This window comes from Puccinia triticina, chromosome 4A (assembly GCF_026914185.1).
Source record: "Puccinia triticina chromosome 4A, complete sequence".
Taxonomy (NCBI): Eukaryota; Fungi; Basidiomycota; class Pucciniomycetes; order Pucciniales; family Pucciniaceae; genus Puccinia; species Puccinia triticina.
This window is the reverse complement of record NC_070561.1, coordinates 6922687-6938554: the sequence shown is the minus strand read 5'-3', so window position 1 is coordinate 6938554 and position 15868 is coordinate 6922687. Positions and strand designations below refer to the sequence as shown.

General features: G+C 48.0%; 1 protein-coding gene across 1 annotated transcript in view; it reads right to left on the bottom strand.

The window, feature by feature from the left end:
- PtA15_4A752 (uncharacterized protein) overlaps positions 1-15571 on the bottom strand; it is a gene marked incomplete at both ends in the record, with an annotated part of 30281 nt that extends 14710 nt beyond the window's left edge. The window contains 3 exons of the mRNA XM_053168668.1: positions 14616-14659; positions 14748-15388; positions 15468-15571. Of these exons, the coding sequence (XP_053019854.1) occupies positions 14616-14659; positions 14748-15388; positions 15468-15571 (789 nt within the window). The remainder of the gene's footprint in view (positions 1-14615; positions 14660-14747; positions 15389-15467) is intronic.
- Positions 15572-15868: the final 297 nt, after the last annotated feature.

The following is a 15868-nucleotide window of genomic DNA, read 5'->3' as shown; positions in this document are numbered from 1 at the left end:
TTGATTCCTATAGACTGATATGCTTTGAATTCTATAAAAAATGTACTTGAGCAATGTGCCGGTCGCCAAATTGATAGCACAGATCCAACAATAGGGTGTGTTTTGTGCCTAGATATCTAAATGTGGCATTGATTTGATAAGTATGTCTCTGAATCCTTCCTTATCACCTTTAAGAACTCACCAATACAAATATTCCTTTCCCAACTATATCATGTTCATCTGTTTTAATGCTTGAAACCAATAACCACTTGGTTGTGGGATATTGTTGAACAAGGAAAACTGGAGGGTCCAATCCTTCTTCTGTTGGGAAATGCCCATTGAACATTATTGGATATCTTACAGGTTCTGAAAGGTCTATACCCATGAGTGTTTGGACCTCCTAATTGTTAAATTTGAATACATCTGTGACATTTTTTGATGGTCGGAAAAAAGTTCTCAATTTATGATCAAATAGAATCACTCCTGATAATATGAGTCTCATTGCTTGATAATTTGAGAAAGTTATGGCTATGTCCCTCCCTGGGGCTTGCCGGTTTGAATGAATTGATGCATTCCTCATTATACCATTGTATGCTTCAAACTTTTCTGATGCAAACAAGCATGGTGGGCCAAACCTCCTGACTGATTCAGGGAGATGTATGAGCATGTGAAATTTTGGTTTATTGACCCATTGTGCATTCATGCTCAGCACATGATAAAGGAATAGATCTATGTGATGTTTGAGGTCTTCAATATATCTGTCCATGTTCTCAATTCTTGTTTGGTAAACAAAGGTACACAGGTAACACAGAGATATCCATAGATCCCGTTGATGTCTGTTCATGAATGGGAAGAACACAAATGGGGCCGCTTGAATGACTATCTTCATGTGTTTTCCAATGAAACTCTTGTAGTGATTAACCATGAATATTGCTCTTAATGATGGGATATTGAGTGAATCTCTGTTGAATGATTGCCAATTGGCCTCCACTCTCCTTTTTTCCCCCTCAGTGAGGCCATCCATGAAGTCACGCAGGAGGTATCGGATGACTCCAAGCTGCAAGACATGCAATATTTCTACTGGGGTATCCTTGCACCCATCAAAACCTTTTCAGAAAGGGTTTGGATATCAGTGTAAAATAATTATACACTCTGGAATAAAATCATTTAATTGGGAGGGCTGACCTTTCAGAGTGTAGAATCGATTGAACAGCCTATGTGATTCTGTTTTTTCAGTGGCCTCTATTGACTCCCTGACTCCTGCCTTGCTCCGCTGATGATACCGCTCAACAAATTCCAAATTTATGTTGTCTTTAAGCCCATTTTCCTTAGTTTTGTTATCATACTCTGTCTTGGCCTCAGTTTTGGATTCTGTCCAAAATATGTGCATTTTGGATATTGTGTCTTCCCACTGTCTTGGTGGAGGGGGCTTGAATATCATTACTTGTTTGGTCAGAATTACTGATGAAACACGTTCAATAAAAGTGGCACTTACCACATTTCCTCCTGTGGTTAATCCAAAAAAATCCTTAACGTAACTGACCAATGATTTATCTGCCTTCTTAGCAACAGAGAGTTGACACATGCGGCATGGGCTGTTGGCATTTGCCGGCATTTGTGTGCTGGTCATCTCAGCATGCATGGGTGAGTCCCCCAGGGCCACTAAGACTAGTGACATTATGAGAACTTTCTGATTGAGTACGCTATCATAAGCAAAATGACCATTGATGCTCATATCACTAAATGAAATCATGCACAAACCCATCAGGTTAAAGGTGGTAAACTGAATATCAATTAAAAACCAATGCCAACGTCTTACTTAATTTCCTCTATGATGGGATCTGCCAACTCTAAGCAACTTGCCACATTGGAGGTTGACACAAAATGGCAATTGTATTCCTGATTTGACCAGTGTGGATGAAGCCCAGATAAAGTGAAATAGTATGATATATGCTTGTTCCATTGTTTTGAAGAATTACCAGATGTGTCATCTGCATAGAGAGTGATTGGAACATGTCGGATGATGCAGCCCTCAGCTTTTTTCCTCCATGGGTTTGGTAGCTCAATTTGGTTGATTATGTTATGGTTAATATCTTCTTCTATTGGAATCAATTGGGTCAGCTTTGAACTTAATGTCTGAGATAGGGATCAATATACTTGCCATATATGATTCCACCACATTCTTCATGCATATAAACCTGATTTTCCATGAGAATTTCTGAGTACATCTCTTGAAATTCCATTATATCAACTGCCCGTTGGTTGGCAATGTTAGCAAAACTGATTTCCGCGGGCATAATGAGGTCAAATCCTTTGCCTGATGCATTGGGCCTGAATTCAGGTTCACAGCATTTGGCATAAAGCTTCCCTTTAGATTTGTAAAAAAATGTTGGGATCACCACTTCACCAGATATCAACCTTGTGGGTTCATATATGTAGTAATGCCTTTTTTTGTTGTACACCATCTGCACCCGCACCTCCCGGGGTAGATCTTCCCTCCACTTGAAGCTCTGGCAAAGACTGTCAATTGGGTCCCCACATGGATCATGGGGATAGTACTCCAGGTGGTTGGTTACATATGGGTTGAGCAATTCCTAAAAGTATTCAAACAAGGTGTCAGATCAAAATCCAAAAATCATAATAAATTGATAATCACAAACATTAGCCAAGATGCCTTTCACACTAATGTTGAATATCTTGTTATCTAATACACTGATAGATTCATTATTGATAAAATTCAGAGATGTTCTCAGTCTTTCTCTTGTCCGCCGAGCAGCATCCCAATATGGCAAGACCAATTTTTTGGTTTTAAGTACAGCCCTGAGGTGGATGTACGCCACACGTGAAAGAAGATGGTGCAAGAATCCCAGAATAAGACAAGCCATGAACTCCTGAGAATTCACCATGAGTCAATAAACCCATGAGCATCAATATCCACAATGGTAAATTATAGTCATAATATTACCTCTTGTTTCCAGAAAGGGGTCCAATCATCTTGTGTATTGTTAACTGAAGGAGGGTTATTTTGTGAATCCAAATTAAGTGACTCCATTGGATCTCCAAATATATCCCAGGCGCAAAATTCATCTGAGTGGTCTGAGGGAGGTGCATGAACACCAGAAGAATCTGAGGCAAAACCCACATCATCATCCTCATGGATAACAAAAGACTTGTTCAACAGTGGCTCTTGCATATCAGTGTCAAAGGTATCTTGAGTGTGATCCCATTCCATATCTGAAGGCCCATGTTGTACAACTGGTTGTGGAAAATGTGCTGAATGGCGATTGACTGCATTCAAGTGAGCAGCTGATCTCAAGTGCTCTGTTATGTGAGCCATTGTCCGGCCATGACAGTAGACGCATTGGTACCTTGAGTTTCCAAGAGCATCTACAAACCGTGTGAATCCTGTAACATAGAAATTATAAATCAGCATCAACCCCCCGCCCCCTGCCCAAATGGGAATCAAGGCAGACCTGGTATTTCTGCCATTTATGACAGTCACAGACACAGAATGAACCCAATTAAATTGCCAAATAAGAAGGTGCCAAAATAATTTTTGTGATGTGTAAAGGATCTTCCACTTGGCTTTTGGAATGTTCCACTATTTGTTGGAATGAATCAGCTTCTTGGCCTTGGTATCCAACTCACAGAAAATGATAAAACCCAGTCAATTGTACTTCATGTTATTGGCCAATAACCTTGGGTTCAATTTACTTGATAACTTTAACAGTTTATATATTGGTCTATAATTATATTGTTTAAAGAGTGATTGGTGTTTTAAAGGATGTGTTTTAGTTCTTTATAATATTTATGTGTTTATTCAGTGTTTTTATTTTTCATGCGGACAAAGCGGGGTCCCTGCTTGGTTGGAATGTGGATGAAAGCAATCAAGCAGGGGACTTGGGTTCGTCGGACTCATGGGATGAATGGGGACGTGGATCCCCTGTGATCCACGTAGATCTGTCAGACCGATGAAGAGGGATCTGTCAAATCCACGGATTGTATGTATACATATCGTGTGACATTGAAATTTTTTTCACTTGGCTGTGCTCACCAGGCTGATCGATCTTCCCTTCCTCACCCAATCGATCAGACGAACCCACCTATCTATCCCGACATGCCCCAGCATAAAAGACGATGGATCTGGGTCAAATGGTGAGTCAATCACTGTCTTATCAAGCTCCATCTGCTTCACATTTTGTTTGAAACCCGTTGAATTCCGACAAAATCCGAAACCTTCCTGAATCAAACATGTCTGCCAGCCCCGCACGTTTTATTCCAAGATTTGCCCCCTGCTCCACCAATTCAGGTAAGCTTTATCACAGTCAAGCGGTCAAAACATGCAGCATAATACTGAAACATTGTAATATGAAACAGGCGCTAGTACAGGACCCATCCGCCGTTCTCAATCGAGAGCAAGCCAAAATCGAGAGGCAGCAGCCCCATACCCGTCCATCAGACCCAATCCAGCCGAAACCAACACTAGCGAAACCGCGGCGGAAAATGCTCGTAAGCTGCAGTACCCCATTTGATAACGATTTACATGAAAACATCACTGAAAAAATTATTTGTATGATTGACTCCGGCACAGGAATAGGACCTATACAGCCTTTGGCTGGTACACCCAACGCGTTGATACATCCCAACTTGGAAGGAGCAGCCCGCGTGGCCGAGGGCCTGCCTGTCGTTCCAGATGTGGATCCCCAAGGGAGTAGCAATGAGGATCACGATGAAAGTCATACTGATACAGATGAGTCTGAAAATCCACCCCCAGCAACTCACTCGGCCTTGGCCCCTGCGGCCCCGGTCACATCCGCACGCGAGCGCGATGACGCTAGTAATATCCAGCAGCTTGGCCAATACCTCCGACTCCCCGACATTCAGATTGAGAATGTGCAAAGAACGGCATCTGTGGGTTACAGCCACATTATTTGTTATCAGCTGATGAACTAATGTATTTGATCTCACAGCTCATGGGGCAGGATCATTGGACCGCAACTCTTATGTACCTCGAATGGATCCGGTACCAACTGGAACTAAGTGGCTCAATTGGGCCGATGGAGGTCGGTCCAGTGCCACAAGTCACCAGACAATTTTCTTTCCACCCGGATGTGCGAGTAAGTCAACTTTTTTAATCAATCATGGTCGGTCCTTGTGTGTTGTTGCGCTGAAATATTTTCTTCAGACCTTCATTCGCCGCAAGATACGAGAAGCACTTCTCATGGCCAATCTCCAGGCCTATGGTCGAACCCAAACCGTGCGCAACCGCACTCTCATCCCCAGGTCTCCGGTGGTTTTAGTCAAGGTTGGGGTCATTTATCTCATTCGCTTTTCTGAACCAGGCCACGGATGGCTGACTGGTGCCGCACCGCAGGCGAGCATTGATGCAATGGAATCCGAATGGAAGGCAATGTACATGCCACCCGGATACCTCACCCCAGAAAATGATGCAGTTACTTCGGTCAGGAACCTCATACGTGAATTGCTCAAGTACGAAAAGAGCAGTCTTGCAAAATTGGTAAGTTTACTCGCTTACTTGCAATTCTCCCATTCACCCATCATTTCCATATGTTACTTATTTTTTAAAATGTAGATCATGGCAGGAGCAAGTCCAGGCCGTCGCGCAAATCAGGAGCCAATCCCAAGACTTGATGATCTGATCATTAAGGTAAGTTCATCAATCGATTTCATGCTCCGTCACTGTGACTGATGCCAAACATGTGGCTTCAGATCTTACGCACAATGTCGCCCACGCACGAACTTATGGCGCGGAGTACAATTGTGGAGTCCCTGACCCCAATGATTAGAGTGCGCATGGCGTACCTTCGCCTGCACATGTACATTCAGTGCCAGATCGATTGAACCACGAACCAGTCTCGATCACCTTGGGAGGTGATTGACCAACACTTGGAAATCATGCGAACCAAGTCACATGACTACAAAATAGTGTGAGTCATATTTCCTTTGTTATCCTTTGTTATCTAATCTTTCCACCAATGTGATAGTCTGACTATCACACTTTTTTAGTTTTTCCCGTCTTTTGAGCGATTACAATCGGCACTTGTTTGACGGTGTGAATACCGCCACCAATGTCGCCCGCATCACGGTAACCCTCCCCACTGAAACCGATATTGAAGATGTTATGGCCAGGCGAAGACAAGCCCCTGAACCCACGAATCAAGAAGATGAGGTAACAGGAGCCATATTCTAGTATGACCCGGATTTATTTTTAAAAATAAATCCCACACAATTTTTTAAGAGGTTTTTTTCCATGTCCCGTTTTGTTTCCCATTCCTCCTTATTATTCTTGTCTTTTTCCCTCCTTCACACATTATCTTTTATGCAATGCAGCTCTGGATACCCTGGCGGTTCCAGTATCTGCATATCATGTCCGACGGATCTTATCTGATCCGGACTGGCCGACCGACCCGGAGCCTGTACCACCGCTGGCAGCAGTGGATACCACAATTGACCACATTGTGTTGTGGAGGACACCAAGGGCCCACGGGGAGCCCACATCTCATTGGATGGTGATGCCGGCGTGAGGCCCGCCATCTTGTTTGTATCACGAGGAGTCCTCGCCGTGCCCACGGAAAGCCCAAGGCTTTCGTGGATTCGTCGAGGTGATCCCGTGGATACCCCCCCGGATCAAACTGGTGGTGAGCACGTGGGCGTGTGGACCAGGAGCCGCTGGTCCGCCCGCTGCACGGGTTCATCGTGGAATCCTCGTGGATTCCGAGTGATGTCCCCGTGGAGGTACTCCCCGGGTGTAGCTGCTCACATAGGGAGAGCCCCGGAATTCAGGGAGTGACTTCCCAAGACTCTTGAGTGTGGGTCGGGGGGAGGATTTCTCCCCGACCCTTTGTGCTGCGCTCTCGTAGCGCTTCTCCTTGGACCAAGTCTCCCGGGAGGGGGGACAGGACAGGGAGAAGTCCCAGAGGGAGAAGGCAGCGGATCGGATCCTCCCAGAGCAGAAAGCCCCTGGAGGGTGTGTGGGCGAAGGCGCTAGACCCATTACTCTGGCACGGGAGTGCGCAGAGCCGGGCGCCTACGTAGATTCTGCTCCTATCCCGAAAGGGGTCACAGGAAAGGTACGAATGGATTGCGGATTCCGTTGGAAGAGACGCAAGGTTAGGAGACCCAGCAGCTCTGTAATTCTCTGAGGATGTTGTTGGTGTCTGTGCTTTCCTCGCTTGAGTACTCCCTGATGTAGAGTTTATAGCAGTCGGAGTCCCAACGCCCGAGCCAGCGGATTCCGTCGACATTGACGCCCGCTTCGAGGAGGAAGGAAGCTCCCCCGACTCTGAAGGAGTGTCCTGATATTCCTGAGTACCCCTTCTCGGCCCAGAATTGTGTCAAGGCACGACACACGGCGGACTTGGTGAGGTGTACCCTGGTTCCGGCTTCCCAATACCCAAAGAGGGAGGTGTCCTGTTTTGCGGCGTCCTTGATCCGTCTATCAAGGGCCAATAATGGGCATATCATCATCTTCCTGGCCGCTAGGTGGATTTCTTGGGTTTTGCCTGGACTGGCGGTCTTGGCTCCCCGGATGGACAGGGTGGCTCTCCTTTTGAGGTTGATGGTTTGGAAGCACACATCTCCGACTAGCACCGACGCCGATTCTCGGAGGGGACCGGTTCTGTCGTTGTAGGTGAGCTCCCCTATCCTGGCTAGTCCCCAGAAGGCGACTATGACCAGGTCTAGGATTGCCTTTTGGAATTATGAACCGTTTATCCACGCCGAGGTGAGTAGGACGAGGTGCCTGATCATCACCGCTTTCTTCTTGGGCTTCGCGGATTGCTCGGCATCGATGTAAGCGGAGGATTTCAAGAGAATGTTGACTTTGGTCTTTGTCTCGTGTGGGTAGGGGACGTCGTGCATCATGTGCCACATCTGGAGACCCGCTAGGTACTTCGCTAGGGTCACTGAAGAGACTTTGTGGGGAGCTTGGCTTTCAAAAGTACGTCCGGCCCAGTAGCAGAAGTCGTACACGTCTTTGGCGGTGAGCGGGATCTGGAAGGGCACTCTGTTCGTGCTTTCCGCAAATTTAAAATACTTCTTGACGGCGGAGTTGTAGCATGCCAGAGTGTTCCACCTGTAGCCTAGAAGGAAATGTTTCTCCTGGGTCGAGAGGTCTCGGGGGAGTGTCCCTCTCCTGGCTAGGTTTGTCAGATTAGCCAGGTGGTCTGAGGAGGTCATGATGAACGGTGGTTGTCTTGGCTGGCCCTCTAGGGGGAAGGTAGCGCAACTATGGGGGTTTATATTTCTGAGGCAGGGGAAACAACATCATGGGAGAGGAAGAACAAGGAAAAAGAAAAAGGAGAAAAGGGAGAGGACGGAGCCGTAGGGAGGAGCCGCAGGGAAGGGAGAGCCAGGGGTTACACCTGAAACAGCCTGTATTCTAGATCCCACGGGACCACTACGGCCACTTGATACTGCTTATCGTGTTTCGACCTATCTCCTCGTGATAGGGCGTCCGCCGCGTTTTCTGCCGATGTGACGCGTCGGGAGACAATATCAATCTCCATGTCCACCAGCGTCTTCTGAATGAGTTTCCACTCTTCGTTGACCGCGGGGTTCTTGGACTTCCGTTGGCGTATCACTGTCTCAGTGGTTGTGTTGTCTGTCCAGACAATCAGCGTCTTTCCTGGGCGGATTCCGAGTTCTTTGAGGATGAGGAGACCAAGTCTGATTGCGACTGTTTCGAGCCATGCGATATCTCTTTTTGGGTCTGGTCCCTTGTCCCAGCCTTGGGCTAGCTGAAATTGGGCCCATCTTTTGCCGATGAGGACGCCGATTCCGAAGCTGGTGGATGCGTCACCCACCCACCCAATTTCTAAGGGGTCCGGGTTTTGGATCATCCTTGTTTCTTTGTATTGGAGGAGGGTCGACAGCCAGTATTCAAGGTCGACTTGGGCGTCTTTTGGGAGTGTCCGGTCGGTCCGTCGGTGGATCCAACCGTTCATCCACCGGTACAGGCTGTTGAGGTAACAACGTAACTGGGGGAGGATATATGAAACGTGGTTTAATCGTCCGGCTAGCTGTTCGACTTGTGCAAAGTTGAATTCTGTGCCGGGGACGAGGAATGCCTTCACCTGTTGGACTCTTTGGTATTTCTTGTCGTCCGGGAGGCGGACGGTTTTCTTCGTGGCATTCCAGACAAACCCAATATACTTTTGTTCCTCCTTAAACGGGGAATATTTGGTCGCGTTTGTTTTAACGCCTAATTGTTCGGATCTTGCTACAATTTGATCCATCTCAACTGTTGAGTGTAACGTCTTGACAAAAAGATTGTCGTCTACCCATCAAAAGATGTTGACGAGGTTGAATTCTTTCTGCATGAGTTCTTTCCACGCATCTGCGGGCCTGCCGAAAGACCCGCAACCTGCTACTCCGCCGAAGGCGATTCGCGTGTCTATGAGGATCCCTCCGTTGAAATCTTTGACCATCAGATAGCGCCATTGGTCTTTCGACGTTGGGATCTGGCGGTAGGCCTTCTCCCAGTCGAAGATTGCGAGGAGTAACGGTTGGGATTGGCTGCGGAAAAACCGGGACGTTGCTTCAAAGTCGTCCCAGGTCGTCATATAGTCTAGTTTATCAACAAATGAGTTGACCGACGGGACTCTAGGGTCATTCCGGGGGAAAGATAGATCATTTATTGGCCTGACAGAGCCGTCGCCGTTTATTGCGGCACCTAAGGGGTTTGTTCGGAAGAAGTCGTATCTCTCCATCAGTTGTTCATGGGAGAATGGGCCAAACATTCTTCCCGCTTCGATCTCCTTTGCTATGGTGGCCTTGATTTTCTCTCTTGCCAATGTGGCGCCTTGGTGATTCGGCGGGGTGTAGTATGGGATCCCAGGTCCTAAGTTGTGTTCAGGGATTCCTTGGTGGAACCCTTCTTTGAAGCCATGTATAACATCGCTGTACTTCTCTGCGAGGCCTGCCCGATCCAGGGCTCTCTTCCATTCTCCAATGTTCATTTCACAGGTCACCCGGGTTGGCCATTGCGGGTGGCTTGCAGGGCTTATTGTCTCACAGGCTGCTGGCTCTATTTGCTCGTGGTGGCTCGAGTACCCAGGTGATATGTCCCTAGTGAGGTTTTTAGGGATTGTGCATGTCAGGTTTGGTACTCTCATGCTTTCATTGCTCGGATTTAACGCGTGAAACATGAGGGGAGGACGTGGGGGGGGTTTATTTGGAGCACAATGGGGAGGAGACAAGAAAAGAAGAAGGAAAAGAGGTAAAGGGTGGGGGTTGGAGGCGGTCGTTGAGGGTTCACAGGGTTTACTGGGTGATGACCCCGAGGGAATCTAGAATGGGGCCGTTCTGGAGCGAAGGTGTAGGGACGTTAGGGAGGGATGAAGGTGTTCAGGGGGAGGGAGAACGGGTACTTACTGGTCTCGGTTGCGATTTCTCACGCTCCCTCCAGTGTGGTTGGGGTTGAAATTGTTCCCCTTGTATCCGCTCCCTGGGGGGCCGCGACCGTGGTCCGGTTTGGGGGGAAGGGGCGCGTGGCCTTGTGTCGTGGAGGGGGTGTCCTCTGGGCTCGCTTTGTGGCTTGATTTAGCCTTTGGTGCGTTCTGTTGGGCTGGGGGGTTGGCTCGGTTGGCTTTCGAGGGCCGGATGCCCTTGAGCGGGTCACCTCCTACCTTGCCGTCGCCAATCGCATAAGGGTTGTCTTGGAGACCTATCTCGTTGAAGTCTCAACAGGTTGAGATGGCTTGGTCGGCTGTTTCCTGTTTGAATTGGGATATGTCTGAAAATGACTCTTCACCGTTCTCCTCGACCCGGAAGGCGAAAGCATTGTTCCGGATCCGAATGTCGTATCTCAGGGCTACCATGAAGCCGCGTTTGCGGTGGAGGCGGTCGCAGTGGTCTTTGTGGGCTAAGATCCAGTCTGCGAGGACCGGGTAGTGATACCTATCCCTCATGGTCAGATGGAAGACCCGGTGATTGAGGGTCCAGTCGGAAAAGTTTTGAGAGAATTCGTCAGGGACTGGGAGGCCGTGGTAGCGTAAGCCTTTTTCTGCTGTCGTCTCTTCGACCTTCGGTCGATTCTTCGAGTGTTCGGCGAGTGCCTTCTCCTGCCAGTCCCGATTGAAGATGGTGAGGGGAAGTGGCCCCTTGCATTCTAGGAGTAGCTTGTGGAAATATGGAGGGAAGCCGCCGTCGTCATGGGAGTTGGATTGGCCTGCTATGAATTTGACATTCCGCACTTGGGTTGTCTCGCTGGGGGCCGCTGGTCTCTTCTGGGGGATGACCGGGGTTTTGAACAGGATGGGGTTTCCTTGGCAAGCTGGTTTCAGGGTGACCGCTTTTTGATCTGCTAGAACGGATTCGTACATTTTCATGTACCGTTCTAACTTTGTGTCGTCTCCCGCTTTCTCGGCTTGGACGATCTTTGTCATTAGGATTGCTCGAGTTTCACGGTCTGCTTTTGCGTTTTGACTTCCGTCGTCTCCAGCGGTTGCGGACTCTTTCTTGGCGGTGGCCAGTTCTGTTGGGATGAAGTGTGAGCTGATGTCAGCATTGTTTCTTCCCTTGGATCTACTCTGTGCTTACCACCAGCTATCTCGAGTATCTCAGTGATCTCCGGATCCTTGAGGGGCTCCTTTGGATGTTCATCTGGGGTTGGCTCGGTTCGGGGCGTAGTTGAGTTAATCTTTGCCGCCGCCCTGGTCGTGGGTTTGGTGGTCTTCACCGACTTCGACGTCTTGGGAGGTTTGGGATTTGGACCTGGGACCTGTGACGATGGGGCCTGTTGGCTTCCATCTACGTCTGGTTCTTGGGTTTGGGTGGTGGGTTGTTGAGCCATTTGGCTTCCCTCACCCGCCTCTAGGGCGGTTTGTTGGGCTGCGGCTTTAACGGAGTTTGTCGTGTCTTGGATGTTTAGTCCGGACATTTTGCGACTTTCTAACTTTGAGTTGAGAGGGGAAGATTGGGTTAAGGTTGGTATGTATGACGAGGGTTGGGGGTAGATGGTGGGGATAGAGTTAGATTGGATTTCCGGTTTTTATAGCGTGATATTAAGGTTTTTAAAGGACTTGTTTATAAGCGCTGTTTTATCGCGAAAAGTACTTGATCCAGGGAAATGGGGGAAAGCGATGCGGAGGAAGGGCGCTGATCGCAAAAGGGAACTTGGAGCGGAGGAGGTGAGGGAGTGGGGGAGTGAAGAGGAGGGGAGGAAGCTCTAGGGCTTCTCGGATCCTGTTTCTCTAGCCGAGAGGAGGTCGACCTCCCCTAGACCTGTACGCCGTTAACTCCGCCGGTGAGGCACGTGGTCGACTGAACCGCCTTCCAAGCCGCTTGCGTGTCTTTGTCAAGCGCGTACAGGGAGGGGCTGGACGGTTCCATGGACTCCACCCACCTCCCGCTGCGCTCCCGGTAACATAACATGAATTGCTATCTGCCAAGAAAAATGATGTGGTCGGACTAGAGGGGAAGCCTGCGGCTTTGGGGAGTGTTAAGGATGTTGATAGGGAGGGTGCGAGCCCGCGCGCGCCTTCGCGGGTTCACAAACCAATCACAAGAAGATCACACAATTCAACTTGCCCGACTACTTAGTCTCGTCACCTCCTCCTCCTTCCTAGCTCAGTAGAGATAAAGTGCTGATTCTTCTACTGAGCTAGGTAAGCTTTCCTTTCATTTCTTCCTCCTCCATTTCTCATCATCATCAATTGTACGAGTAGAGATAAAGTGCTGATTCTTCTACTGAGCTAGGAATACATATTGTTGGGTTCTAGAAAATCTCTCCAAGACATTGGTCTTGTCTTGAGCCCTCCCTTTCTTGATCCATTTGGTGGATCCCCTGTCTGCAACCCAGAGCTGAGTGAAGAGTCATCTCAGACTCTTACAGAGGGGGGGCAGGATTGAATTCCAGAAGTAGATGCTGGGATCGGGACTGCAGGCGTGATCAAGGATCTGGATGTGGTTGAAGTCAAAGTGTTCTTGTTTTTCAACGTGATTGCTGCTAGCTGTTTAGCTTTATTAGCGGCTCTGATTATTGCTTCGGTATCAGTGGGGGGAACAAGTTGGTTGGAAGAAGTAGTGCGTCGGGTGGACATGTGATGTGAGTCGAATAAGAAGGGGTGTTCAGCAGAGGTGCAAAGACAAGGGTTCTAGAAAAAAAAAGTGTAAGCTCTTGATTTGAGAGCTTCACTGTTTGAAGGCAAAGGCGGAGACGAAGGCACAAAGGGGAACAGCAGCTTTCTAGAACCTTGGTTTGATTACTATCAGAGGAAGGAAGCTAGCTCGGGGGAAATCTCAGTACTTCCCTCTATCTACAACTGGAGGATGGAAAGGGGGGAAAGGGGAAAGAGAAGAGAAAGAAGAGAGGAATTGAGGGTGCTCACCTAGCTCGGGGGGAGTCTCAGTACTTCCCTGCCGAGCTAGGAGGGGCTGAGCTCGGGAGGTTATATGTGAGGCCGGGGTTGGATCAGTGAAAGTCTCGTGACTGTCTCTGTGAGGTCGCGGGAAGCGCCGCGGCTCACAGAACTCCCACCCTGCGCTGAGATATATGGGCAGAAACACCAAGAAACTACCAAATTAGTGATATTTGGCAACTAATCAGATTGTAGCTGCTACATTTGGGGGTTTTGTGGTCATTAAAGGTACACAAGGAATGATTGATGGCATCCAAATATTTTGGTACCAATATCATGGAAGGACTCCCACGCTGCGCTGAGATATAGTGGCAGAAACACGAAAAAACTACCAAATTAGTGATGTTTGGCAACCAATCACATTTTAGCTGCTACATTTGGGGTTCCTTGGTCATTTGAGGTACACAATGAATTTTTGAGGGCATTAGATTATTTTGGTACCAATATCATGGAAGAACTCCCACGCTGTGCTGACATATAGTGGAAGAAATACCAAGAAAATACCAAATTAGTGATATTTGGCAACCAATCACATTGTAGCTGCTACATTTGCCGTTTTTGTGGCCATTCAATGTACATAATGAATCATTGAGGGCATCCAATTGCTGAGATATAGGGGCAGAAACACCAAGAAACTACCAAATTAGTGATATTTGGCAAACAATCACATTGTAGCTGCTACGTTGGGCAGGTTTGTGGCCATTCAGGGTATAAAATGAATCATTGCGGGCATTGTTGATTTCGGTACCAATATCATGGAAGAACTCCCACCCTGCGCTGAGATGTAGTGGCAGAAAGACCAAGAAACTACCAAATTAGTGATATTTGGCAACCAATCACATTGTAGCTGCGACATTTGGGGGGATTTGTGGCAATTCAAGGTACACAATGAATCATGAAGGGCATATGATTCTTATGGCACCAATATCATGGAAGAACTCCCACACCGCCTTGAGATATAGTGGCAGAAACACCAAGAAATACCAAATTAGTCGTATTCGGCAACTCATCACATTGTAGCTGCTACATTTGGGGGTTTTGTGGTCATTCCAGGTACACAATGAATCATTGAAGCCATTCAATCATTTTGGTACCAATATCATGGAACAAATCCCACCCCGCGCTGAGATACAGTGGCAGAAACACCAAGAAACTACCAAATTAGTGATACTAGAGTACAACGCGGCTACGCCGCCGCAGCCGTCCAATGGCCACCATCTTCCCTCCACGGGCAACAACATCCCCGGCACCAACCGCGTCCATCGGTCCCGTCCACACCCGCCACCCCGCCGCCAATGCTACAGAGAATAGTCCAACATGACGAATTTAACCACACGTCGTCAACGCAGCTCCAACCACCCAGACAATCAAGAAGACTCAACCCACTACCTTCAACCCGGACGGATCCTGCTCCCGCCACGATATTCCAACGCCCCTCCGCATTCGCGTAACCGAGCACGACTGGGAATTGATGTTTTAAGTACGCATAATCTTGATTGTTCACGTCGTCGCAATACAACATCGTTCTTCCTATTTTCAGCTCCATTCCAACTCTCCCCGGAGTTATCATTTTCGCCGTAATCATCGACTCCTTGACGGCTACGACTACCAACCTCGACCCTTTCTTCATGGCAACCATTGCTTCACCGGCCTGACTATGAGTACAGTCCTTAGTTAATATTATCGGCATCCCGACTTTCAACTTGATTAATGTTATGTCCGGCCTGATTTTTTCGAGTAACAGCGACTTTGAAATAATGCTCATCGACTCAATCCCGTCTATTTCCGCCACGACCCCAGCCTTACAAACAAATGCCTTACTCGGATGCATCGCCGCTAATTTCGAGTTGATCGAACGCCTATCCTCGAGATTTCGGACAATCATGCATCGCATGCTGAAATATTCGGCAGTATTTCCATATAAGCGTGACGCCACGTCAGACAGTTCTCCATAAACGCGGTCGATGCCATCCGAATATTTGCCTATGGTCCAATTGTCCCAAACGTCATCCGGGCGATCATTCAACCTAGAAACCAGACAAAATTTCCTATTTTACTTAGTTGAATATGCTCCGACTCGACCCGCAACACACTCCCAAGCCTCACATTGCAACCCTTTTCTCCCCTCCCAGACGATTTGGCGTAATTGATTCCAAATTGATGTAAAGGGATGATTTCCACAAGGTGACGCGGATGTAAGGGATGTTCATGTTAGACACAATTAAAACATTTTCGCGATAGGTCATCCCGAATTCAATTCCTCCGACCCCCGACCGTCAGCGACAGTTCAAGTCCTGCGCATACAACACCAACATTTGAGCACCAACCTCTCCCCGACGGACGAGCAACGCAGAAGCTGGCCATTTGATAACATTCATTTACTCCCACGCCGACCTCTCCTCGAAGTGACAGTACAGTTTAGTGCCTCCCCTGCGCGACTAATACAGATCAACCCAATCGGCTAACCATCTGCCCAATGAATCCCACAGCACGCAACATTCATTTTC